At 33.9% G+C, this 27,881-nt stretch overlaps 4 protein-coding genes across 5 annotated transcripts; 2 read left to right on the plus strand and 2 right to left on the minus strand.

Annotated features, from left to right (window-relative positions):
• The first annotated feature begins 7,364 nt into the window (after positions 1–7,364).
• Positions 7,365–12,117, plus strand: LOC130740439 (proteasome subunit beta type-4-like). The gene is made up of 6 exons (XM_057593041.1): positions 7,365–7,517; positions 7,664–7,740; positions 8,508–8,637; positions 8,854–9,013; positions 9,100–9,285; positions 11,770–12,117. Exons 1-6 carry the CDS (start codon positions 7,390–7,392, stop codon positions 11,881–11,883), a joined length of 795 nt encoding a protein of 264 aa, XP_057449024.1. The 5' UTR covers positions 7,365–7,389; the 3' UTR covers positions 11,884–12,117.
• A 1,020-nt stretch (positions 12,118–13,137) lies between these two features.
• On the plus strand, positions 13,138–17,234 carry LOC130740440 (pentatricopeptide repeat-containing protein At2g27800, mitochondrial-like). Of its 2 annotated transcripts, none has more exons than XM_057593043.1 (3): positions 13,138–13,270; positions 13,421–14,896; positions 15,215–17,234. In XM_057593043.1, exon 2 carries the CDS (start codon positions 13,584–13,586, stop codon positions 14,889–14,891), a length of 1,308 nt encoding a protein of 435 aa, XP_057449026.1. In that variant the 5' UTR covers positions 13,138–13,270; positions 13,421–13,583; the 3' UTR covers positions 14,892–14,896; positions 15,215–17,234. The 2 variants fall into 2 exon arrangements, with proteins under 2 accessions (XP_057449026.1, XP_057449025.1); XM_057593042.1 differs by having other exon boundaries at positions 13,148–13,270; positions 13,406–14,896.
• A 1,342-nt stretch (positions 17,235–18,576) lies between these two features.
• LOC130735796 (uncharacterized) lies at positions 18,577–19,256 on the minus strand. Its single transcript, XM_057587691.1, has 2 exons — positions 19,061–19,256; positions 18,577–18,958 (listed from the first exon to the last, which is right to left on the minus strand). The coding sequence occupies exons 1-2, from the start codon at positions 19,147–19,149 to the stop codon at positions 18,760–18,762; spliced, it is 288 nt and encodes a 95-aa protein (XP_057443674.1). The 5' UTR covers positions 19,150–19,256; the 3' UTR covers positions 18,577–18,759.
• Positions 19,257–21,035: 1,779 nt separating this feature from the next.
• LOC130740441 (vicilin-like seed storage protein At2g28490) lies at positions 21,036–25,238 on the minus strand. Its single transcript, XM_057593044.1, has 5 exons — positions 24,634–25,238; positions 23,757–23,935; positions 23,562–23,642; positions 22,159–22,572; positions 21,036–21,667 (listed from the first exon to the last, which is right to left on the minus strand). The coding sequence occupies exons 1-5, from the start codon at positions 24,941–24,943 to the stop codon at positions 21,179–21,181; spliced, it is 1,473 nt and encodes a 490-aa protein (XP_057449027.1). The 5' UTR covers positions 24,944–25,238; the 3' UTR covers positions 21,036–21,178.
• Positions 25,239–27,881: the final 2,643 nt, after the last annotated feature.

Genomic DNA, 27,881 nt, shown 5'->3' on the forward strand with positions numbered 1-27,881 from the left:
TAGGCCATCGTGTCTTAGAGTGAAGAAATTAGTTGTACAACAATGGAAGTCAATTGCAACCAAAACGAACTCACTTAGTGACAACCGCGAAACAAGTGCAACACTAACTCTATTTGCAAATTTCACAAAGGAAACATGAGATTATTCGTAAATGCGGCTTCCCAACGACAGAGGTTGGTCAAGATATTGTTGTTGTGAATTCTCCAAAAAATGCTCGAATTGGTTGGGGTCCTAGCTATTGCCATAATTTCTTCCAAAGCAAAAAGCATGATTAGAGTGCGAGTCAACAATGAGCAAGACATATGTTGTTCGGTGGAAATGGCACAATTGCCAATAGATGTCCAAGAAACAAAATCGGTCTCTGGTGAAGTAGTAGGGAAGTGCTTCCAATATCTTAACTGAGACGATGGAAGACAACAAGTGACTCAACAACTCACAACGCCAAAAATATGACAATGTGCAATAAAAGGTCAGGACTAGAAAGGAATAAATGTTATCCAAAATGGATATGTGGTTACACATTTGACCTAACCATAATATTTATAATCATAGTCTCTACTCATCATGGCCCATAAGGCCAAACAACACTCTAGCTCGCACTAAATAGATTTACATATTTTCATACTTAAATAAAATGGATCCCTGAAAATAACAAGTGAGCATACTTATGCACCAATATATGATCATGAATTAACACGCTTTTCATACAAATAAAAATAATATTTGATTTTAGTCCAAACAAATTCTAAATAATTATAAAATTATCCCGTGATCGGCCAATAGCCATAACAACTAGTTTCATATTTCAAATTTATAAATCTATAAAGGGATTATGAAAGGTTACAATTTTTGTCTTATTTTTTGGACTTGATTGAAAAAATCATTGACCAAGGAAAGAAAGATAAATAAATTTCAATCTAAAAACGCAAACATTTGGGTCCTAACTCCTATAATTAAAGATCAAACACCAAATGAAAATGATTTTTGTAATGGAGGATTTGTATGGAATTAAAACATTGATTACTTACTTGTTGTAGACACCTGTAAGTGAAGATTTGTTTGCATTCCTTGGTATAGAAAACACGTTGGCTGAAGCTTCTCGCAATCCCTTTTGCAACTTTCAATAAGGCAAATTGTGGATCTGTTTTGATACATAATTACACATTAGCTCTGGCCCATAATATTTATAACCATAATCCTTACTCATCAATTTTCCAAGATGGTCACACTGATCAATTGTATAAATACCCAAATCTATAAATCTATAATGACGATTATATAGGGTTACAAATTTGCCTCATTTTAGGATTTGATTGAAAAATCCACATGACAAATGATAGAGATAAATAAAATTCGATAAAAAACACAAATATTTGGGTCCTAACTCCAATAATCAAAGATCAAGTATCAAATGAAAAGGGCAATTCTTTACGGATGATTTATATTGAATCAAAACATTGATGACTTACTTGTTGCAGACACTTTGAAGTGAAAATTGTTTGCATTTGGTATAGAAAACCACTTGCTGAAGCTTCTCGTGATCCCTTTCGCAGCTTTCGACGAGACAAATTGTGGATTTGCTTAGATACATGATTACACATTAGACTTAACCTCGTAATATTTATAACCACAATCCTTACTCATCGTCCAAGAGTTCAGGTCACATCGATCAACTGTAGATACCCAAATCTACAAATCTATAATGACGATTATACAGGGTTACAAATTTGCCTCATTTTAGGATTTGATTGAAAAATCCACGTGATAAGTGAAAGAGAGATAAATAAAATTCAATCCGAAAACACAAATATTTGGGTCCTACCTCCAATAATCAAAGATCAAATACCAAATGAAAAGGACAATTCTTTACAGATGATTTATATCGAATCAAAACATTGATGACTTACTTGTTGCAGACACTTTGAAGTGAAAATTGTTTGTATTCCTTGGTACAGAAAACCGCTTGGTGAAGCTTCTCGTGATCCCTTCCGCAGCTTTCGACGAGGCAAATTGTGAATCCGTTTTGATACGTGATTACACATTAGACCTAACCTAATAATAGTTATAACCCCAATCCTTACTCATCATGGGCCAAAGAGTTCAGGCCCACATAAATCAATCTTACAGGTGCTCAAATTCAAATAGAATGGATCACTTGCAAATGAGTCATCAACTTGTATAACTATTAGCTAGTATTTTCTTTATTCTTTGTTTTTGTGTTTAGAATAAGTTGGGCTTTTATATTGGGCTCTAAAGCTTGTATTTTTGGCCAAATAAAATTTTATGGATTGAGCTTTCATCTTGTGGTCCAATAGGTAGAAGATGAGAGATAATTTACTGCGAGTACGAATATATTAGGTTTAAGTCACTTGAGCTCACTCACGGTGGTGGTGTGAGAGAAAGAAAGAGAGGGCGAGGGAGAGAGATTTGACTTTTTCAAGAGGGGACTTATCTAACACTAACTTTACAACTTCAATGACCAAATTAATACTCACGTGACGCTTAACGTGATACATGAGACATAGTTAACCCGGGGCGGATAAGAAAAAGATGAAAAAGACTAAGGTGACTCATAGTTTTTAAGTTTAGGGAGCTATGGACTTATTTCCTACGTAGACCGACATTAAAAAATTCAGGGAGCAAAATTACTATTCACTCAGGTATTTTTCGTATAACTGTTTCCATGAAAAAAAACGTGAAAGAATAAGAAAAGAGTGGATAATAATAATAATAAATAAATAATCAAGATTGAAAAAAAAGAGTAGAAGAAAACGATTAAAAAAATAGGAATAAAATAATATATATATATATATATATATATTGATTTTTTTTTGAGTAAATCTATATCTATCTATATATATTAGAAAAGAACAACTTCTAGCATGACGTGTCGCTCTCACAGGCCAAGTTAGTGACGTGTCGCTCCCAGATTAATTCTCACTTAATATTTTACATGTAAGCTCTTTCTCCTTGGCCCCACTTGCCACATGTGCCATGATTTTTCCTTACCTTATTTCTCCTTAATAAAAAAATACATTTTTAAATTTTAGATTTGATTAGGATTTAGGTTTTTTATTTCTTGATTTTATCTTAACTTATTTTTGATTTATTTTTAGAGTATTAATTAATTTTTATGGTATTTTTATTGAATTTTCGGATTTTTAATTAATTCCGGATTTTATGCGTTTTTATTGTGATTTGCTAGATTTTGATAGTTTTTATCTATTTTTATTTAGTACATTTTTTAATTTTAGATTTGATTAGGATTTATGTTGTTTATTTCTGTATTTTATCTTAATTTATATTATTATTTATTTTTAGAGTATTAATTATTTTTTATGTTATTTTTAATGAATTTTCGGATTTTTAATTAATTCCGGATTTTATGAGTTTTTATTGTAATTTGCTAGATTTTGATAGTTTTTATCTATATTTATTTAGTACATTTTTAAATGTTATATCAATATATATTAGAAAAAAAGAACTTCTATTAGGCAGATTTAGTGACGTGTCATTTTCACGTTAATTCTCAGAAAAAAAATTCCACGTGTCATTTTCAGGTTAATTTGCATAAAAAAAATACATTTATAAATTTTAGATTTGATTAGAATTTAGGTTGTTTATTTCTTGATTTTATCTTAATTTATTTTTGATTTATTTTTAGAGTATTAATTAATTTTTATGGTATTTTTATTGAATTTTTGGATTTTTAATTAATTCAAGATTTTATGAGTTTTTATTGTGATTTGCTAGATTTTGATAGTTTTTATCTATATTTATTTAGTACATTTTTAAATTTTAGATTTGATTAGGATTTAGGTTGTTTATTTCAGGATTTTATCTTAATTTATCTTATTATTTATTTTTAAAGTATTAGTTAATTTTTATGGTATTTTTATTGAATTTTCGGATTTTTAATTAATTCAAGATTTTATGAGTTTTTATTGTGATTTCTAGATTTTTGTAGTTTTTATCTATCTTAATTTAGTAGCTTTTTAAATTTTAGATTTGATTTAAAAGATTTGTCCTAATTATCTAAGATTTACCTAGATTACTCCTTACTAAATTTATTTCATCATGATTTAAATAGATTATTAATATCTGAAATTCTTTTTCAATAAATTTTAAAAGATTAAAAAACTAAAAATTCAATAAAAATACCTTAAAAATTAATCAATAAAAACTACCAAATCACAATAAAAACTCATAAAATCCTTAATTAAATAAAAATCCGAAAATTCAATAAAAATAAAATAAAATTTAATTAATACTCTAAAAATAATCTTTTTTTTTACCTAAAATTTATTTCCATAACAAATCTTGAAACCAAATTTTTAAATTTAATTTTAAATTTGAGAAACTTTTTCATAAAATATTAAAATTTTAAAAGATTTGCCTTAATTATCTAAGATTTATCTAAATTGCTCCTTACTAATACTGCATCAGTCATCTCCTCCCCTACATGTCTCTATTGTGAACCGGTTGACATGGAGGAAAAATGAGGAAGATTACTCGAGTATGCAACTTGCTTAATGTGGTGTTTGTGTAAGTGTTTGACATAAATGTTTATGCTTCGCTTCGTAAAGGTTTTTTTGTTGCTGAATTTGATTAACCTAATTAGTGAGCACTATACTATATTTGGTAGTGTTGATTCAATTCCTAAAAGTCATGTCCTTTAATTTTCTCTTAATTTGTTCATTGTTCCCTATTTTGTGATTGTTTTGTTTAATTTCATATATGCTTTAGTATTTGTTGGTGGTCTCTGTGATGCTTCCATATCTCTTAAATAAACTAATGTTGTGATGCTTTCTCTTATGCAACCCTTATTCTGAATGTTCTTAATCGGCCAATTGATAGCAGACTTACATGCTTTTATCCTTCCCATTGCAAGTTTATTTAATTGCATCATTATCTTCCAGTTTTGGCTGTCAAAACTTCATCTACAATGTTAGCATCATGAAGGCAGAGAAACTCTTTCAGAAGAAGGGACGTCCAACAAATTTGACCCAGGATCCCACATAAAGAAATGAGATTTAGGGAAGATACTTATTCATATGATTGCTTTCAATTCCAGATTTTGCTATTTTTCTTATTAATTAATAGCTTTTTTTTGTTGTCAATTGTAAATCGCTTTTAGACATAGCTATTGTCTCTTTTATTTTGCTTTACTATCTCAATAGTGGAAGCTTTTTTTCAATTAGTACATGGGTTAAAATTCTAAATTTGTTTAACTAAAGGTCTGATTCTATTTGATTTTTAGGCAGTTTCCTATTTGGCTCAAGAATGTTTAGGGTTATGGTCCGGGAACTGCATCTTTATACCTGTCACATCCATGGGTATTAGTTGTACTCATAGCTGCATCTTTATAACTCATAAGTTACATTTAGTTTGCCTTCATAACTGATACTTGAACTTTTGCTTAGTGGGAAGCAAGCCTTAACACAGTTAATGAGCTGAATGGAAAGGGAATGTGGATAAGGAGAATGAATCATATAAAATTTCCTTATTTTCATTCACCAATTTATGGCCTTTGCTCTTGCTATCTCATTTCTTGCTGATAAATTTATAACTACTGATTTGTGTTGATTTTGGATCTTAGAATTATTAATCTGATTAAATAAGTAACTTTTCTCGCATGTGGTTCATTATACTTTTCGTCTCCATTTTTTTACTGCAATTCTTGATCTGATGTGGAATGAGGTTAGGATATAAGATTGGTGACAGAATGAACTGTTCTTGGTTCATATAATGAGGATAGGGACTTTGCTGAGCTCTATGGACATCACTTTTCATCCCAATTTTAGGTAAGGGAAGAAATTTATTATAGCCTTCACACATTCTGATTGCTTAGTATAAAAAGATTATTAACTCTTATCCGGGTTTTATGGACTTGCATGTCTGTTGCTCACCTTTTTTTTTGGTATTTCAATTGTTTTCCACTACCTAAACATTATTTCATTGTTCCTTTCAATCTGTTTTGTCCATCTCACATGTGAAATGTAAGCTCTTGCTTGGTTTGCAATTTGGTTTTGTATTTTTTTTTCTATAACAGATGCATCATCTTGCACAATTTAATATCATTCTCAATGTTGTAGAGTAAAAGAAAGACATTGATGCTCCCAACTACCAAAGAAGCATGACGATGATTGATGATATGTGATCGATTTGCAAGAAATGGAGCATGAGTTCTACACCAAGAATAGTATAAAATGTGTTATTCTAAATACAGTTGGTGGCTATTATACAGCCCTAAAGGACCACACTTCTTGATAAATGGTGGCAAAAAAGAGCATGCAAAGATCAATGTTTGTTGTAATGATGTTTCAAGGCGTTGCCACCTATGTATAAGTAAATCCTTCTCCTATTTTGACATGTGTTACACTGAAAATTTTAAAATCTTCTTTTTAACTTTAGAGATTTTTTTATGCATATGTAACGTGACATATTGTTTTATATAAAAAGTATCATTATATTTTTTTTAAACAATCATTACTCTAATATTGTGTTAAATTACAAATAAAATCAAATGAGATACCAACCGAATGCATTCAATTATAAATGGAGAGGAGAAATTTCTGCATCAAAAATTTATTACCAAAACAAATCTATGTTGGCTCATTTAAAAATTTTAAATATGAGAAACTTTTTCATAAAATATTAAAATCTTCTTTTCAACTTTAGATATTTCTTTATGTATATGTAACGTGAGATTTTATTTTATATAAAAAGTATCACTATATTTTTTTAAACAATCATTATATTCTAAACTAATTGATTGATATTATGTTAAATTTCAAATAAAATCAAATGGGATACCAACTGAATGCATTCAGTTATAAATGGAGAGGAGAAATTTCTGCACCTAAAATTTATTGCCAAAACAAATCTATGTTGGCTAATTTAAAATCTATGCAAAATTATTTTTGTCGGTTTAAGGTTCGTAAATTTTGTACAAAATCTGATATATTGCTATTTTACGACTTCAAATAAACAAAATGATGTCATATTTTATGATTTATCTTTCATAACCCCAATTTGTGCTACTATCACATTCTTTTTTTCTCATGTTAATATGTGTTTATCATCTGCTTTATTATAATTGTTCTTACATTCTTAGTATGTTAAATTTTTTATAATTTAAAAATGATCGATGTATCAAATACAATAGACACATTTTTTTTTCCATGATTAATATGTGTTTATCATCTGCTTCATTAAGATTTTTCTTACATTTTTAGTATCTTAAATTTTTTTATAATTTAAAATATGATCAATGTATCAAATACAATAAACATATTCCCACGGGTAAAAAGAACACTAGTATATATATATATTGATTTCTTGAAGGAAGGGTAAAGTAGCGAACAATGAACTAATAAATAAAACCTTATGAAAAAAAAAAAGACAAAACCAAAACAATTTTCAGCGTACCATTCCGATCTCGTAATTTTCACACCCCAATCTTGTTCCTCGCGATTGTTCATTCGACAAATCATGGGTTCGACAGAGAGAACACTGTATGTCTCCTCTCTCTTTCTCTCTTCACATTCACTCACTCACTCACGCGTTTGTTTTTCATGGAATTTTAGGTTTGTACAGTGATGACTGAAACTGAGAGACATATGTTATTTTTCGTTGACCTAAATTCTGCTTTGATGTTTAGGTACCCGTATGTGACTGGATCCTCTGTGGTTGCTATCAAGTACAAAGATGGGATTCTCATGGCTGCTGATATGGGAGGTCAGAATCCAATGCTAGTGCTAATGACATTGCAACTCCTATCCCTATTTTGCAGATTTCATTTATGTAGTATAGATAATCACATTATTTATTTATTGCTGATCTTACTGTAGAGGCTTATTTTAACAGTCCAATTGTGGGTGATTTGAGTCAATTTTAGCTTATTTAGTGGAATTGTGTGCTTCAGTTGTTTTCTTTTTTATTTTGTTGGTTTAATTGCTTTTTTAGCCTATTTTCACAATTTTGTTCCATGTAGTTTCAATTGCTCCAATCAAGTCCCCTAGTTTCAAAATTAAACAAATGTCGTCTTGACTCTTGACCTTAACCTACTTAACAAAAAGAAAAAAACTTGACATGTCAATTTTTTATGTGGATGATGACAAGTTAAGGTCATCTATGTCATTTACCGTGTGAAAAAAGTGATTAATGTCACCTTTTTTTAGTTAGTTATTGGATGAAAAATTAATGTCAGGAACACATTTGCTCAATTTTGAAAGTAGAGGGACTTTATTGAAGCAGTATATATACCAAAATCACGCATTTGCGAAACTATAGGACTTAAAAATGTCATTAAGCTTGTTTTGTTAAAATACACAGACATGCCTTATTTTATGTTGATGTTTTACTTTTATTAAATCATGATTCCTCAGAAGTGATTATTTCAGTAGTGAACTAGTAATGTTCTGAATCAAAGTCGTGTTAGTAGTATGCAGTTCAACCACCCCCACCAAAGTTCTCACTCACCCTGTTTCTTATGTCAATGATAGGTTCCTATGGGTCTACCCTGCGATACAAGAGTGTTGAGCGTTTGAAGTCTGTTGGGAAACATTCCCTTCTTGGTGCTAGCGGGGAAATAAGTGACTTTCAGGAGATCCTACGCTACCTCGATGAGCTTATGTAAGCCTTGGTTATCTGTCATAAGATAAGGACAGTAGAATCTTCTCAATTAATTGCTTTGCATTTGCTATGTTTCCATACCTTGATTTATTTATTTTGTCTCATGTCAAACTTATCAGAAATGAGTCCATCCATGTATCCACCCCCTAGTTATTTCTGATTTGATTACTTCAGCAATTCCATGTAAGTTTTGATTTTGAATTTTGACTGTTGCAGCCTTTCTGACAACATGTGGGATGATGGGAACTCTCTTGGGCCTAAGGAGGTGCACAACTATTTAACTCGAATGATGTATAATAGGCGTAACAAGTTCAACCCATTATGGAACTCCCTTATACTTGGTGGTGTGAAGAATGGACAAAAGTACCTTGGAATGGTATGCCTTGGCCTGTATTTTTATATTGTTCAACAATGAGTAGCCTGCAACTTTACTCAGTTTTGTTGCTTGTGAATCTTTACCAGGTTAGCATGATTGGAGTTAATTTTGAAGACAATCATATAGCCACTGGGCTGGGAAATCATCTTGCTAGACCAATTCTCCGTGATGAGTGGCATGAAAATTTGACCTTTGAAGAAGGTGTCAAGTTGCTGGAAAAATGCATGCGTGTGTTATTATATCGTGATAGATCTGCTGTCAACAAGATACAGGTTTTCTTCTTTCCCCTTTTTCTTCTTGCATCCATCTTCCCCAACCCTGTCCTCCCAAGCGCATAGAACATAAATGTGTAGGCAGTGTAGCTAAATCTTTAGAAAGCTGCAAAGGGGGATTAATCCACATATAGAGTGTAGAAATATGCTCTCTACTAGGGTCTCAGTGAAAAAATGGCATACAAAAGGAATCAGAGTATCATCATCAAAGAGTAGATTAAAATTTCACAAGTTGTAATGGAATTGATATATCAACATTTTGTCATACAATTTTCTAACACTTTTATGATACTGCAAAGAAGTTTGATTAGTTTTAATTTTTTGGGTTATCAATGAAATCGGCAGGGGGTTTAGGGGACATATAATATATTTTTCTTGGTTTCTGCTAGGACTTTTTCCTGTAATTCTCTTGGTTCCTTTTGCATTCAGCCTTTGTTAGAAAGCCAATTTGTTTTTTCAGTTACAAATTTTAGATTTCAAATTTGTCCCTTGAGATGCATATTCCGTAGGTCAAAACATTTGAAAGGGAGTTTAGCTAGTGGGGCAACTGGTAAGTGATGGCTCCCATGGTACCTTTTCTCAACTTGTAATTGCATCCTCATTTGGTTTAATCCTCACTTGGCACAGAAAGATATTAAAAGAAAATAGTTAAAAGGTTTTCTAAGCACATACAACTTAGCTATATTATGTGAAATTTATATCTTTCTGAGTATGTTTCCTTTCTTTTCCTTGGCATGGGTAGAATAATTTGATCTGTCTTCCCAACCCTCTTTTCCTCGATCACTGCTCCTCTGCGACACCAACCCCAACAATGTCAAAATTTGACCATTTTAATATAAATTAAACTCGCTTCTCAGTATTTAACTGAGTGCTCTCATGCGAACTACTTTGCAAATATACTGACAAAATTATTTTAATACGTAGAAAAGTAAGTAAACAGTTTCTGTTTCCTCTGTCGAAACCCACCATTCAGTAGTCATCTTTCTTCTATATTGCAAACTCCATTAACAAAAAAATCCACACTTTCCTCTTTCGTTTTTTCCCACACCATCCAAAAATCAATCCCTTTGTCACTATCTTTCTAAAATGACAAGTTATCCACACTCACTTGGGTATATTGGCTCTCCAAGCTATGGATTTTTAATGAGTTATGATTCATACACACCTCCACCTCTTTTCCACCACCTTTTTCTTTCCATTTCTCTCTTCTCTATCAATCAAATCATCTATCACATCTTTACCTTCTCTCTCCTGTCTTCCTATCTCTCTTCCTCCACCTCTTCACACCTAAAAAATGAGGTGTGAACAAAAGATTATCCATTTTTAAAATCCGCCAATAAACCTCATTCATCTGCGACAACCCTCCTTCCTCCGGTCACAAAGGTGGGTGTTGTTGTGGCCGCCGGGAGCTTGGGCTGAACGAGACTCCCTTCCACAGAAGGTGCAGATGTAGTGGTTCCCTTGATGCTCCTGGTGTCATCTGTGAAGGATCTGATCTCCCACGACTCGTCTTCTGCTTCCTCACGGTGCTCCCTGTTAGGGTTCCACATCAATAAGGCGTAGGTGGTGAGGAGCTAGGGTTTGGTTGGGGCTGGTGGTTTTGGAGTTGTGATGATGATAATTTATGGATATGGTACATGGACACAAAGGGATCTCTGCTGCAGCCATGTACTGTCACTGCCATTTAAGATAGATGGTGGGTAGATTAGTGATGGGGATGAAATTGGAGGAGAACAGTTTATTAATTAGGGGAATGGGGTTACAATTAACGAAGGGGTCATGACAAAATTAAGCTTTTAAAATATCAAATAGATGCCTTTGGAAGTCGGCGCAGTGTCTTTGAAACAATGATTTGTTGTACATCAATTTCGTTCTCTAGCTCCAGGGTGTACTGGAGTGCAGCCCACAGGTTTTGCAAGTTAGAGGAAGCCTCAAGTTACAGGTTTAAATCTGCACCACTGTGTCGTTGTTGGGGTCGGCGGCACTGAGTAGTAGCAGTGGAAGAGGAAGTGCTGCCGCCTATAGTAGAGTGGGGAAGAAGAACTGTCCATAGCAGTGTCTGATTGGGATGACATGGACTCTAACTAAGTTAATTTATCCATGTCATTGCAAAGTCAGAAAACGCTGTTAAATATTGGATGGAAAATTAACTGGAGAACAAAATTTGTTTGATTAGAAAACTCGAGGGACTTAAATCAAGCGAAAATAGTAGGGGGTTCAAAATCACCTAAACATCATACTAGGAGGGCCAAAAGTCTATTTAAGCCAAACGGATAGTAGGTTATTTGCAAAACTAACTGGAAGATGAAAACACCTTAGTGGATGGTTGCTAGTCAGTGTATGTAATTGTAAAAAATATCTTTTTGTTTTAACTTTCTCATATTCGTTATAATTTGTTGGATTCTTAATATAAATTCCAATTGACTTGAGTGTATTATTCATTGCTTTATCATGATTAGTGCATCTGTTATGTGGGATTCACAGATTGCTAAAATGACTGAAGAAGGTGCTACTATGTTCCCCCCATTCTCGCTGAAGACATACTGGGAGTTCTCTGCTTTCAGGAATCCTACATTGGGTGCTGAAGGATCGTGGTAGCTGGCTAGACATGAAATCAAATGAACCTGAAATTTCAAGTGATATATGAAATGGATTCCAATCCCTATACTTCATTGTTGTGTTAAATGAGTATGAAATGAAATAGCCAACGGGAGTTTGTATGTTTCATGAAAATTGTTTATGTTACTTGATATCTATTTCATAGTAATGGTAGTTCAACTCTGTAGAAGAAGGCTACTATAACTTAAAATTCACTGTCAGTTTACCCTTGAATTATTGTGTCACCGTTGCACTTTTCCTTGTTTCATTTCTTGGTTGCATGGAATAATTAATTTTATTATACCTAAATAATTGACGTATATAAATTGAACTCTAAAGAAACAAATGAGTTGGTGAAGTGTAGTAGTTTATCAAGTAAGTGGTTCGGTGTTCGAATCTCAAATTTGAGTGCAAAAACCTTCTTAGCTTCTCTCCAACATTTTATACATTGACTGTGGAGCAAATAATTAGTCTAACGTTTACCAACTGCAAAAATAACCGTAAAACATGTTTTTTGTCCCACTAGAAGTAACCAGGGTTATTAATAACAGATAGTGTAGCGGCAAACCCAAAATACGTTATAGCGTGTAGCGCTATGACCACTAGTTGAAGAAGAAGGAGGTTGGAGACGTCGTCGAAAGCTTGGTAGTGCTTGTCGGAGGTCGCACGCACAGTGGCTAGAGCTTGTAGGAGGTCTCACGGTAGCAGCGACTGGAAGCCTGGAACTCGTGGCTAGAGCTTGTAGGAGGTCTCACGGTAGCAGCGACTGGAAGCTTGGAACTCGAGGTTGAAGAAGGAGGAAAATGAATGAAATACAACGTTTGAATAAAACGTAAAGGTTATGAAATACAATGTTTCATTAATTGATACGGAAAACCAAAAAATACCCTTAAAATATTTGACCAAATGTTTAAATCTTGGAGCAATTTGGGGTTTTCACCTCATTTTGCCTAGGGTTTTCTATCTCCTTCCCTCTCACCCTGCTACCGCAACACTTCTCACATGAAAATGGCCGCAATGGCGCACTACCACTATGCAAAACCCATGCCGCTACGGCCTCCACCGTCGCAGCCAGCGGTCGATCCGCCACGCTCGCACCGCTATTAACAACCGTGGAAATAACACATTTTAATATTTAGTTCCTACAAATTTTTTTAATTCATTTTAGTCCTTTTTTTTAACATCGGAAAATAATTCATTTTAGTCTTTTAAAATATAATAATAATGTAAAGGAAAAATGTTTTTCTTTTATTCGTGGGTGTTCAAGAATACTATGCTGCTGTAAGACCAGTACGAGGTTGAACCAACTGAGTGTGTTAAGGAAGATCGAGTCCTCTCACACAATGCGCAGAGATTCAAAGGGTTTCTCGTTTTTCATACTGTCAAGGTAAAATTCAAATCCACACTGTTCGTTTCTGTTTAAAATTATTACTAGAGATTAAGATTTTGCGCAGCTTTAGATGAATTCAAATTTTTTTGATGTACCCTTTCATCTGTTTATTGATTTTTTGATTCCATTAAGATTAATTTGACATAGGTACTGAGTGAGGTTGGAAAATCTTGATTCTGAAGTCAAAATCGATTCTGGTTAGCTTTTGAATGTTAGAATTGATTCTGATAATTGGACCTTTTTCCAAACATGCTATAAGGGACCAGTTTCATTGAGCTTTAGAGTATCTGGCAGCAAAAACAAGACTAAGATGTTCTCTTTTGGTAGAAATTGCTCAAAATATCGTAGCTACTTCAGGAGGAATGGTTCAAGTGAAAATGTATGGCAGAAATTTCCTGAGCCATCTGAGCTCAACAATGTCATTGGGGAAAATTCCCACGAGATGCGTTTCGTTCGTGATGCCCAGAAAGTTAATCACTTTTTGTTCCAAATCACTGCTAGTTATGTTCAGTTACCTGTCCTATTTGCACCCATTTGCTTTAATTCTTATTATTCGACCAAGGCTCCTTCAAGGTCTTACAGAAAAAGAGCTCGTAAGCGGTTTCTAAAATCCTGCAAGCCTACTCTAGATGAAGCTCAATTTCAGTTAGCACAGTCCCAGCTTCTCCCGAGGTTTACTCCTGAAGAACTAAGCAAGGTGATTGCTCTTCAAAGCGACCCTTTAGTTTGCTTAGAATTGTTTCACTGGGCGTCTCAGCAGCCTAGGTTTCGGCACGATGTGTCCACATTTCAAGTCACCATAAAGAAGCTTGGTGCTGCGAAAATGTACCAGGAAATGGATGACGTCGTGAACCAGTTGCTTGCTGTTCCTTTTCTTGGTTCAGAGGCATTGTTCAACATGATTATATATTATTTTACCGAGGCCCGGAAGTTGACTAGAGCCGTCCACATATTTAAGCACATGAAGAGTAGAAGAAATCTGAATTGCAATTTCAGGCCTTCCATTAGAACCTATAATATTCTTTTTGCTGCACTTTTGGGTAGAGGAAACAACTCCTATATAAACCATGTGTATATGGAAACCATTAGATGTCTTTTCAGGCAAATGGTTCATGATGGGATAGAGCCTGATATTTTCTCGTTAAATGCTATGGTAAAAGGTTACGTGCTTTCTCTTCATGTTAATGAAGCATTGAGGATATTTCATCAGATGGGCACGGTTTATGAGTGCCATCCCAACTCTTTAACCTATGATTACTTGATTCATGGATTGTGTGCCCAAGGAAGAACAGAGAACGCCAAAGAGCTGTGTCATGAAATGAAGACCAAAGGTTTCATCCCAAGTAGTAAATCTTATAATTCACTTGTCAATTCTTTGGCACTTGGTGGAGAAGTTGAGGTGGCAGTAAATTATCTGTGGGAGATGACTGAAAACCAGAGGTCAGCTGATTTTATTACATATCGGACTTTACTGGATGAGATATGTAGACGAGGAAAAGTTCAGGAAGCGATGAGGTTTTTGCAGGAGTTGCAAGAAAAGGACCTTGTAGATGGTCATACTTACAGGAAGCTTCTTTATATGCTTGAAGATGAATGGGAACTCAATGAACAGAATTGATTCAGGTACTGCAATTTTACATTCTTTTATCATTATAATTGGTTGTATCAAAGTCCGTAAGCAGGCAGTTATGCTTGAAATATTACATGTTATTTGCGAAGTTTTATAATGTCTTTTTTATATCAGATTAAAAAATATACACATCCTAACCAATGGTTTGTGTGACTGACTGTGGGTTTATAACTATGTAGTATTTTCAATTCCTAAACAGATTATACAATCATGTTGAACATTAAAAAAAATTCTTTTCCTTCCATGCTTTATTGCTTTACCAGAAGGGAGATATGTAGTGTCTTTGGATAAATGACTGTTATATATTTCAGGTCCGGCGTTAACCTCACCTGGGAACTCTTGGTATACTCCTGGATCTTTACGGCATGAATACCCTATGAACTGCAGAATTTTTAGAACTTACAGTCCAAAGAAAGCATGCCAACCGTAATCCTGGGTGTATGAGAAAATGAGATACCTACTCCTGTAACAATTGACTCAAGATTTTAGAGTGAATTGAAGCTCTTGTTTCCAATAGTTGGAGAGACTCTTTGAAATCAGACTCTATGATCCATTAATCTACCCTAGTCCAGCTAGGATTTTCAGATCAAGGTCAGAGCTGACCTAATTGCACAGAGCTTTGCCTCATCTAAGAGAACCAGAAATGCCATATTTTCCAGGACTGAAGTACACATGATGGTTCCGAGCATGCCACCAAAGAGAGCCAGGCCTGGGTTGCCGAAAGCACTGCTATCAACATTCAGCAGTTACCTTGATGTTCCACCGAAATGTCAGAAAACGAACTAGTCAAATGTTCTTCTGTGATACGAGTATGGTTGTAAGTTTAAAGTGGCCTGTAAGTTCTTGTTGGTTCTATGCAAACTCTTCAATTTTTGATACAGCAGTTGAATTCATTTGATAATAACTAATAAGTATAATGTAGCAATGTAAACAATCTTGATCATTTTTGTTAACATACATGAACTGCAAGATAGAAAGTTTTATATTCGCAATATATTAAAACTAAATTCTTTTTATTGTAATGCAATATTTTCAAAAGCTTGTTTTGATTATATTGGGTAATTTTTTTGTACTCTCTAATAAGACCAATTCTCTGATTTGATCTGTTAATTTTTTCTTCATTTATTTAATGTTCAAGATTTTTGATATAATCCCTATAATCAGAATAGGTCTAAAGTGAGCTTATTTATTCCTCTTTTCGCCGTATCATGTATACTAAGCTACCCCTTTCCATGCATTCCCTTGTAAGGCCTCTCCCCTCCCTTCAAACTCATTTCTCTCGACATTCTCTGCATCCTAAATTATAGTTCTCAGGTGATTTTGCATTTCCTTTTTCTTCAATCGCCACAAAAAATTTGCATTTTCCCTCCTTCTTTTCTGCCTTTGAATGTCTATCTTTGATATGCATCTGCGCTCTCTCTGTTTTATTAGGTTTTATTGATATGAATGCTTCAGAATGAATTTAGAATATCACTATTAAATATTCATTGACATCAATTTATGATTTGTAAAAACAATTCTGGCCTTTCAAGATTCAGATGGCGTCAACAGTCAACCATCTGAATGCCTCCTTTGTTGAAGAGGGTGGTGTTGTGAGTTGTGACTAGATGTGTGTGTACATTTAAATTCTATAATATTAGTGTTCTTGTTCTCTGTGTGTGTCTATGGTATCATTGATAAAGAGAAGGTCCGTATTGACGTTGTTGTCATTGTTTATGTCGATTCTGGTTTAAAACTCTTGGTGATACTGGTGCCCTCAAGGCTGCTTTTGGCCTCCAGGCCAAACACTCGAGGAAGATCATACTGCGGGATTTAAGTTGAAGAATGTTGATTTAAAAGATGATCCTGCCAAGGCAATTGCCAGCTTCTCATCTCAGGTTATTATTGCCATGAACCACCCGGTCAGATTGGTAATGCTTCCCATTCTTGACTGCCACACACTTCATGGCGCATTGCTGTCAAATTTGCTGAACTCATGACCAAGATTTATAGGAGAAGGAGCTTGACAAAGAGCCAAAGTTCTTGAAGAATGGAGATGCATGAAGATGATTCCCTCCAAGTCCGTGGTTGAGGATACTTTCCTTACATAGAGATGAAAATTGTAGACTACAATATTTAGATAAACATAACTCACGTGCTATTTTTAAAAATTGAGGGTGTGTATAGTTTAGTTAAGTACTTATATCAATAAATATTTATTACATTAGTGTTTGTATAAACTTATTTGAGAAAAGCTCAAAAGAGCTTATGGCCCTGTTTGAAAGAAGTATTTTAACTTATCTTGAAGCATAAACGTTTATGCAAGTGTTTGGAAGAGCATATGTAAATAGTTTATGAGCTACCTTTAAGTTATTAGCTTATTCATATTAGCTTATGAAGAATAGTTTATGTTTTACCTCTAATCTATTTTCAGCTTATCTCAATACGCACATATGCAATAAGTGCTTATTACCATAAACACTTAGTTAAGTTGTTTACCCAAACATAAATTTTTATATAAGTATAATGCTCACTCATATGCTGATTAGATAAGTTTATCTAAATAAGCTAAAGGTGCGGTTGAGATTGATCAATTAAAAAGATGATTATCAATGTTCTATTTAATGTTACCTCCGCCTGTTATGTTTTGCTGTTGAGAGACGTGTGTAAACTGTAAACTGTGTAAGTTGGAATCATTAGGAGCGTGGAAAATAAGGATTATGGATCATGGAGTACGTGTAGGAAGGTGTTTAGTGGTGTCAATGTGTCATACTTTGTAGTTTTCTTTGTTTTGTGTCACATAGCTTCTTGTTATCATCATTCATGGGGTCCAGTATAGATGGTTCTGCCTGTTGCTGTCATTCTTCAGCTTACTCAGTTACGGTGTGTTTTCTATTTCTTCATACATCTTACTTTACTTTATGTGCAGGATGGACTAGAAAAAAATAAGAGGGGTGAGAATTTAGTTCATTTTAAACAAAATCAATGAAGCTAATTAGATGATGCAATGTTAAAATCAATTAAACCAACAATTTGTACATATAAATATGCTTCGTGGCAAATAGAATGGGTAGAATCAACGTTCTCGTTTCTCTTGTCACTTCATATTTCTCACCTATTTTTCTCAAATTTTACTTAAACATACGAATAAATAATTCAAACACATAAAAACACTAAATTTTTATTTTTTAGCCATAACTCTTTTCTTACCGCATCTATCATATATCTGTTATCTTTATTTTCATAATTTCTCATTATCTAGGGTAATTCTATCACTCTCCACTTATAAATCATATTTTTACAACTAACATTTAATATATGTTATGTTATAGCATGCTCTTTTTATGTTAAGACTAATTCACAAAAAAAAAAGTATGTTTTTCTTAGTTGACGGTAGACCAAACCTTAAATACATGTGTGATCTTAAAACACGAGCCTAGCTTGAGCCAGAAAACCCAGATCCCTATATATGTAAGCTACCTACTTCAGATTTGAGAGGTCTCTGAGACCCACGAATGGAAATCCAGGTACAATTTCAGTGCAGACAGTATCCAACTGAAGTATTGATGTAAAATTAATTAGATTCTGCACTTTCTACCACGTTACGTTTTCTGATCATGCAATATACCAAGAAAATTCTTCATAGGAGCAGGAATATATAATAAATAAAATCAAGCATCCATAATTCACATACTTAAACAAAATAAAATAAAATAAATGTAAGAGAACTTAGAGAACAAAGAGGATCCAACTTGAAAGATGTAGTTACAACTTACAACAACATAGTAATTAGCAATAACAAACATTGATCTACAACAACAGAGTGAAGAAATTAAATAGTGGTGATTTGATTTTGGTGAATGGTGGAAGAGGCTCATTAAGCAGCTTTAGCTGGAAAACCAAAGTGAATAATATGTGACAGATCATGAAGGATGAAATCCAGATCTCCAATATGATTGATCTCCATTTCAGTGTTTTCTTGATCTGCATGCAGCAGAGTACCCTCTCTATCTCTGGCTTGTTGTGATCTCTGCCTCCTGATCATGGCTTTTCTTCTAGTGTCATGATCTGCCATTCTGTATTAAACACACACAAAATTAAAGAGGAATTGAAGAGAAATATAACTAAAGGTGAATTAAACACACAAATTAGTAGTAGCGACTAGTGAGTGTTACTACTCTTTGGAAAGAGCAAGAGGGGTGGTGGTGATTCCGGAGAGACAGAGAGGAACACCATGGGAAGCACGAAGGTTTATCATGGACTGCATTATTGTTTCTTTTCTGGTTTGTTTGAGGTAAAGGGAGTGAGTGAATGAGTGGGAACAAACAAGAGCAGTGATCTTTGTTTATTGAGCATTGTCTGTGACGTCTGTCTGGTCCTATCCACACACCATTTATGGTAAAAGGATCACAATGCAACTGTGCAATACTGTAATCATGTAAAGTAAATGTGTAAATTTTGGGTCACAGGGAATCATTGCTACTTTATTTTGCTTTTGAGTAGTTACCTCTCTAGAATTTTGATGGAAATCACACAAGTGACTGTATTTTTTGTGTTTCACATTGAAATATTATATTAGTTAGAAATATGACATAAATAGATTTTATAAATGTGTTGGACACCTTATCTTGAGTTGTTTTTGGGTTGAATGAGGTCTTCTAAATTCTAATACACATAATGTTCTCGTAATTAGACTGATTGAGACATCGGTTCAAGATTAATTGGTTGGACCATTGTTGAGTAGTGGTTGAACTAGTGATAATTAAATTATTTGTCATGAATATTTATATATGAGATTTACTAACTTACTTCCACTAGTTTTTGTGAAAGGAGAACACGTTAGCATTCAATATTTTTTTCTTTTGGACAAAAAGCTCCACGTTCTTTTTAAAAAAATCTTCAAAGTTTGGTTCTGTTGGTAATTTTATTGCAGTCCCTTTTCTCTTTCCAACTTACTCTATGGGATTATTTAACCGCATCTATCCCAATAATATTTAAGATAATTGAGTTAAAAATTTCACAAATTTTAACTTATTTTTAAAATATAATTCAATTTGGTCTATCAGAATGAAGTTAAACAACTTTATAAGATAAGTAAGTTCAAAAAAAAGTTAGACAATTCCATATTACAACAAAAAAATAAATCAGTGTGACACCTCATTCAAATTTTGTACTCTCATGTATGCAAGGGCATTAATTAATACTGGTAATGAGAATTTTTCTATCCATTCAGATTATTGTTCGTGGTAATTTCTTTCAAAAATATTTGTGTACATGTTTTTTTTCATGCGACGCTTGTAATTTGTAGCGATTTATAATGGCCACAAACTACGAAGCTTTTATACTTTGTAGAAACTGTCACAAACTACATGTCATTGTGTAAAAGAAACTAGTGTAAACAATGTATTCTAAATTTCTTCACTTTGAGATTCCTAGTCGTAGGCCTTATACAGCTGTACTTTAGAAACCTAGCCTATGAATTAAAGGTTGCACTATGAAGTAAAAACAACTCCACTTTAGGTAGAAAGTAGTAGGAATTAGGAGTAGAATGGATCCAAACTACACAAAACCAGAAATAGAAACAAGAGGCGTAGAGAAAATTATAGCCAGGAAAGTGAGAGCTGAAAATTTCAATTGACATGTGACTCAAGTTGGAAACTATAAATCTATCTATAGTCATATATATATATATTTGTCTGGTATACCAGTTGAGGTTATAACTCTTAATGAGTGTAAGCTCAAATGGCTTATGGCCTCATCCCCGATTATCCAAAAAACAAAAGAATAATACGATACAAGGAAACCACTACCTATTATTCACAAGAGGAAACCTCCTAATTCACTCTCTCAGATTCATCTTATCACTTAATCTGCATATAATACAAAAGGTCTCATTCGCAGATATATAAATGCACTATGCAAGAAAGATTGAGATTGTGACTTTCATGTGTCAAGTTAATTTTTCTCAGCCAAATCCCAAGTCTTCTTATAATTCAGCTGCAGTAGCAAGAAGGGAAAAGTACCTCTAATTCAAAGAAGAAAACATGACATGAAAGGGTGCATGTTTCAAAATGCTTCTATAATTTATTCTAAAACATTATTAATTCCGGTATAATTGATTCTAAAAGCAGAATTATTCCGGTGAGACGTTCCTTTGAGACTTATGGAACAAGTTAAATGTACCATGAAGGTACAATCTGTTCACAACTAGATAACATAAAGCACATATGAACAAAAGGAAAAACCAGGAACAAGCACTACTAGTGCCACACATCTCTGTTCCAAATGACATGACCCTATTCAAAAACACCCAAAACCTCACCATTATCAAACCCTTGGATACCCTTTTGCTGCAACTTCACCTTAACACTGTCCTCTTCCTCCTCCTTCTCCCCTTCATCTCCTGGTGCAGCCCATGTTGAAGGCACAATCACATACTCGCGCTGAGCATCCACCACACGCCGCAGAGTGTCTTCGCGGACCCCAAAAGTGGCGGCGAGCTCAGGCCCCATCATGGTCCTCAGAAGGGACACAGAACCAACCAGAAATTGTGGCTTGTTCTTCCTGGCAGAGGTGCTGAACCCAAAGAACTCTAAAGGGCCACTCCTTGATGCTATTTGACAGAAAGGGAAGTACCTTGGAACAAAGAACACGTCCCCTTCTTTGATTTCAGTGTCCATTGCATTGCTTCCGTTTGGAAACACTATCTGAATTCTGCCATAGCCTCTCAGCACTATGCCATACTCCATTGCCCTTGGATTCAAGTGGGGTACCATCATGGATCCCTGCCACACAAAATAACACAAGCAATCAACCATGAAAACAACCAATGTGAGAAATGGTAACTAGTTTGCATGAATTTTTACAAGTAAAATATTTAGTCCAAAGTTATTCTACAGTTGATTCTAAAGTCATCATCAATTCATGGGAGAAATTAGTAAACGCATAATCAATTCTGATAGAGTAAAAATCATTTTCGAGACTTTATTTCAGATATAAAATCAATTCTGGTAGAAGCTAGAGAATGTAGCTTGTGGAAGATAATCAGTTGTGAGATTTCTCAACTGAGTTTCACAACACTACCCAACAAAACTCACTTTTTCATAAATGTGTCCAAACTACACTTTTGACTAAATTTTACTAAAATCAATTTTACCAAAATTAATTATGACAAGTGCTGATCCAAACACGTAAAGTAGCTTCTAAATTTCCAGAATTGATTATGAGGAAAAAAAACTTATCCAAACGTAGAAAAGGCTTTTTTTGCATTGCTTACAGCTGTGAGATTGACATGGAAAACACCAGTGTCAACTGTTTTGAGTGGAGGGTAATCTGCTCCATCAATTGCACTGCTCCAACCATAATCGTTTCTGAAATCAGGATTTTTATCATAGAGGTTATAAGAGTCAGGGGAATCTGCAGTGCCTTTGAAATCTGCCTTCTTGTTCTCCTTTCCAAATACAGTTTCTAAGAGCTTCCTCCATGACCAACTTGTTTGCTTTTCTTCTTCTTCTTCTTCTTGATTGTGTTCTTCTTGGACTTGCATCATTTCCTTCATGGATTGCACTTTGTCTTCCTTTTTCAGTTTAAGGAATTTGGTCCATAGGCTAGGGGCATGAGAATCATCCACGAACACGATTGGTCCCTCTAGTCTCTTGTTGAAGATTTTGCTTAGCTCCTCCCTTGATTCCTGTGAGTGATAATAATCAATGAAAAAAGATCTGTTAAGAGTTTCTGTCTAGTGTTAGAGTGTTGATTTTCTTTTTATTAAAGATACTTAAACTTTTTTGAAATAGTTGTTAGATGACATATATGAAAGCACCAAATATTTTAGAGTTCAAGCCACACTTCACCTCTAGTGGTTCTTGAGCTAGTACTAGTAGCATATTAAATACAGCAAATGTTGCAAATGAAAATTGCTAGAAACCCTGAGGTGATAGAGTAAATCAATAGCAATGCTATATGTTACAAAGGAAAATTTCAGAAGATGAAAGAAATACTGATGTGACAGTTAATAAACAACAATGCAAAAGGCAAATTGCAAGACATGTAAGAAATACTAATGTGCTAGAGTTAACTCTTGTGTTTGAGAGAAATCAGGGGTAACTATCTCTTCCTGCATTTCGTATAGTAAGATTTAGTATTTTCTAAATAGCAATGCTATGTGTTAAAAAGAAAAATTGCAAGAAATGCAAGAATTATTGTGCTAGAGTTAACTCAATTGCTTGAGAGAAATCATGGGATAACTATTTCTTCTTGTTTCTTATAATATGTATAATATAAAACCGTTGATGCGCTTAAGGCTTAAACTTTGAATAAGGCCCAGTTTGGAAGAGCTTATTTGAGCTTATCTGACAGCATAAGCTCTTATGCCAGTGTTTGGGAGGGCTTGTGCAAACAGCTTATGACCTGCCATAAGCTATTTTCAGCTTATTTTCATAAGCTACTCAGGATAGCTTATGAAAAACAGCTTATGCTTATATCCAGCTTATTTTTAATTTATTTTAATAAATTTTCAAAAATAGCTTATGAATAAGCGCTTATGTCATAAGCGCTTATGGCCATAAGTGCTTAATTAAGCTGTTTTTCCAAACGGGGCCTAACTCAAACTTAGTTGGTTCATGAAACTTTTCACCTTCACTATGAAGTTGATGTTTTAATATTGATGTATTAGCTTACATTAAATGCAGTTTCAAGGATCACAGGCTCGAATCCAGCAAGTATTGACTGTGAATTGTCTCCTCCTCCAATATAGAAGGACTGCATAGCCGAAATGAAATTGAATAATGTTAGACTTTGATAAAAAGATAACACAATATTCAAAAATGACAATGCTGATAACGAGATGAAGGATGTGAAATTATGGACGCGTACCTGGAAGGTGTCATCCATGCTAGTAGAAGTGTCAATGCTGCAGATAATGTGAAGTCTCTGACCTTCTCCTAAATTCACCAAATAGAATGCAGAACCAGCAGGAATTACATACAAATCCCCTGTCTTCAATCGCCTTTCAGATAGTTCATCTCCATACATGAACCCCAACTTTGCTTCCCCTGTAAACAATTTCCAACTTCACTCTCAAATGACATGTAAAATTTGATGCCCTTTCAATCTAATGGTGTTTATACTATCATTGCACTTACTTCATTGAAATAGTTAGACTAGTTATGATGGTAAAACTTCCTCAAGACATCCTAATAATATCATGGCATCATGCATATATGGATACATTCTTTGGATACATTCTAACACATTGGAAGGAGAGTTGATGTGGAAGAAGCTACACCTAGTAGCTTTTATGGTAACACTATTGATTCTAAAAGATCTGACCATGAATCAACACTAGAATCAATTCTAGAAGATCTGAACCCAAACATGCTGTATGTCACTGTGAGCAAACCTGATTGGATGACATTCTCACACCAATATCCTTCTCAAACTTCCCTCCAAACATTTTTTTCAATGCTACAGTAGTAACATTAAATCATGAGTTATTTCCCATTTTAATTTTTTTTTGAAAAAAAAATGTGTAAATTGTAAAGGTATACTACTTACTTAATCCTCAGTGCTACATGGCAAAATTGTTACTTCCCTACATATAGTTAGATTACTTAAGAGGGGTTGTCTCTTGGTGTTTCACATGTTCCTGTTTTATGCATTTTTTTAGCTTTCAAAAGAAAAGACAAGCATGCATGACATTCCTTGTGTGATTCAGCATATATAGAAAGAAAATTGAAGAATGTTGTGATACCTCTACGGACAAATATAACCAAATTGGAGTCAAGGTACTGAGGAATGAACAAGGACTTTGGTTCCATTGTGATGAAACCGATGTGCATGAGTCTCTCCAATCTCCTACCACCATGGCTTTCCAGCACTCTCATTTCCCCTGCATCAGCCTTAACCACACTCTTGGAATCCTGCATCAAGAACAACTTGTTTGATGACTTTGAAGATGAAGTCCTTTCTCCTATTGTGATGGCCACTCCATGGCACAGAACAACAAGGAGCATGAGCAAAAGGGTGGTTTTGCTTCCTTCCATGACTGTGTTTGATTGCATATTTTTTGTGATTTGAGGGATGATGAGGTCATGAAGGGTGGTTTATGAAGGGATGATGAAGAGAATGTAGAGAGACGCGTGTCTTCATGTAGAACTCTGGTGGGTTTGCTGGCGGTGTAATGTGTAGACAGACAGGTTGTGATTCAGTGAGTGAGAATATACAATCCAATACCAATGACTCTGCTTGAAATGATGTAATGTGTAAATAAAACAACATCTTCATCAGTTGATTTATGCTTATCACAAGTTCCGGTTTCTGTTAAATAAATTCCAGATTTAAACATGAAAACAATTATTTAACACAATTGCATGGACTCGAATTTGAGATTGCTGTTATAGCTACAACAAATTTTCACAGCAATTGATTTACACGTTTGGTGTACATTTTTATTATTTTATTATGCAAGTTTGAAGATATGGGTTATTTTTGACTCGTTTAGCTGATAAGCTAGCTGAAAGCTGAAAAGTTAGCTGATAGCTGAAAAACTAGCTGAAAGCTGAAAGCTGATAAGCTAGCTGAAAGCTGATAGCTGAAAAGCTACGTAATTTGAACAAGAGTGTTTGGTAAAACTAGTTATTCAACAAACTGAAATTGTAAAATGACATAAAAGGATATACTTGTATAATTTTTTTTATATTTAACATTACTTTATTTTCACATTAATACCTATATGATATTACTATTAAAATTGTTATAAATATTTTAATTTCACTCAAATTATTTATCATCCTAAAAATATAATATTAATTTTTACTTATTTAATTTTCTATATTTTTATTAAATTAAATAGAATAAAACAAATAATTTGTAATTTGTAATATAAAATTATTTATTTTATTCTGAAGTAGTAATTATTTCTGTGCGGGAACGATGTACATATGAAACAAGTGTGAGAACTGATAAATAAATAATTTTTTTTTGGTACATCGGAAAATGAGTAGGTAAATAGGTTTAGTAAAAAACATATAAGGCTAAAGGAGAAATTTTGATAAAATAATAAGGATAAAAATGAGAATATATTTAATAAGCTATAAGCTTTAAGCTTTAAGCTACCTGAGATAGCTTATAGCTTAAAGCTTTAAGCTACTGAAATAAACTCCTTCACCAAACATTTTTATAGAGCTTTTAAGCTAGTCAAATAAGCTTTAAGCTAGTCAAATAAGCTATAAGCTAGCTGAAATGGCATGTCAAAAACAACCATGAACTTATGAAGTCTTGCAATTTGTTTTTTTTTTCTTACCACACTGTGTCCTTTTGTTTGTAGGATCACTAGGATTATCCCTTTTCAATCTCTAATTTGGTTTGATTAACAAAATAATTTTATGTGAATGATGCACATTATATAATTATATAATAAACATAATTAATGTGATTGGTTTGACAATTTAAGAACTCAACCACTTCAAATATTTCTATATATTCTAAACTAATACTAAGCAACAAATTGAAGATATTATTCAAGATATTATTCCAGAATCCCAAGCATAAAACAATGAGAGTAAGACTACATTGATCAAATCCTAACATCATGGGATGCAGATGGAGAGCTAGATTTGCCACCCCAACCATTAGATTTCACACCCCTAATTTTCGGATTTTCAAGTTCCGAATTATTTCGGAATCTTAGATTCCGAAATTAATTCGTGATTTTTAGTTCAAAATACATCTAACACCACACTTTTGAGTAAAAAACCACACTTTTGAGTAAAAAAGTGCTTCGGAAACCTTATTTCCGAAATATTTCGGAAACTGAGTTTTCGTAAGTGGGGTGACATTTCTAATGGTTGGGGTGCCAAATCTAATGATCATCCAGATGTGGTACTCCTCTACTAACCCCTTAATTTAGCAAATCCTGAACTAGAATTGTCTGCTTTTGTTCTATCCTAAGCCCCCAAAAGAAAATGACGGACCAAGCATGAAGGGGGTCCTTATCCTCAGGCAAATACTCATTGAAGAAACTCAATTTAGCAACCAACTTGGCACAAGGTCCTCTCACCCTCTTCCCAAAGTAAGAATCCCTACCCAAGTTCCTAACAACAAAGGAATCTTCACGCACCAAGCTCTGCTTCACTATATCCCTACACCCTTTTCCAAACTCCACCGTCATCTCCGCCACCCCAATCATGAACTCCCTCGCATCATCCTTAAACTCCCTCCAACCCATGTTCTCACAAATTTTTCAACTTGAAACTCGGGATCAAACAAATACCCACATTCTAAAAACACAGTGATTGAAGCATGCTAGTGCAGATTTGGCTAAAAGGTTTGATTTTTTTATCTGGGTCTGGAAGGAGAAAAGGAAACAAGTGAGATGGACCAAGAAGCAAATGACGAAGAAAAAGATATTACTGTCACCTAATGACTATTGCCATTTAGAAAAACGTTAAAGAAAGATTTCTTTTTATTAACGTATATCATACCTTTAGTTAAAAAAAAAGAAAGAAGGTATATCATACCTTTAAAAAACAAAGAGGTATATCTACAAAACTTTGAATAATGTCTATTCAACACTTCTAAATAAAATGAGTGAAAATAAAATTGAAGAAAATGTGAAGTGGGCGAATGAACTAATACTCACTATAAAAATTCGCTCATTTTGTGTCACTCAACTCACTGGTTTAGTGACGGTTATAACTGACGAGTGTGAGCGACGAGAAAAGAAAGTTGATTCTACATGAGTCTTAACGTCGCTTAGAGCCGTCGTTGATACATTTTTTAAAAAGCTGTTATTTTAACGTCAATGTCGGTAATAATCTGACGCCAGTCACAAAATTAATTGAATTTAAAATCTCTTATGAACTTAGCGGCGGTTGTAACCAACGCATGTCACAAAAAAATGCCACAAAATACTTTTTCCTTGGCCTCGCCCATTCTAACTAACGACAAGTTTAAATTTACTAACCGTTGCTAGTCTGCCGACGCTTAACCACCGTATTT

Source organism: Lotus japonicus, chromosome 2, assembly GCF_012489685.1.
Source record: "Lotus japonicus ecotype B-129 chromosome 2, LjGifu_v1.2".
Lineage (NCBI taxonomy): Eukaryota > Viridiplantae > Streptophyta > Magnoliopsida > Fabales > Fabaceae > Lotus > Lotus japonicus.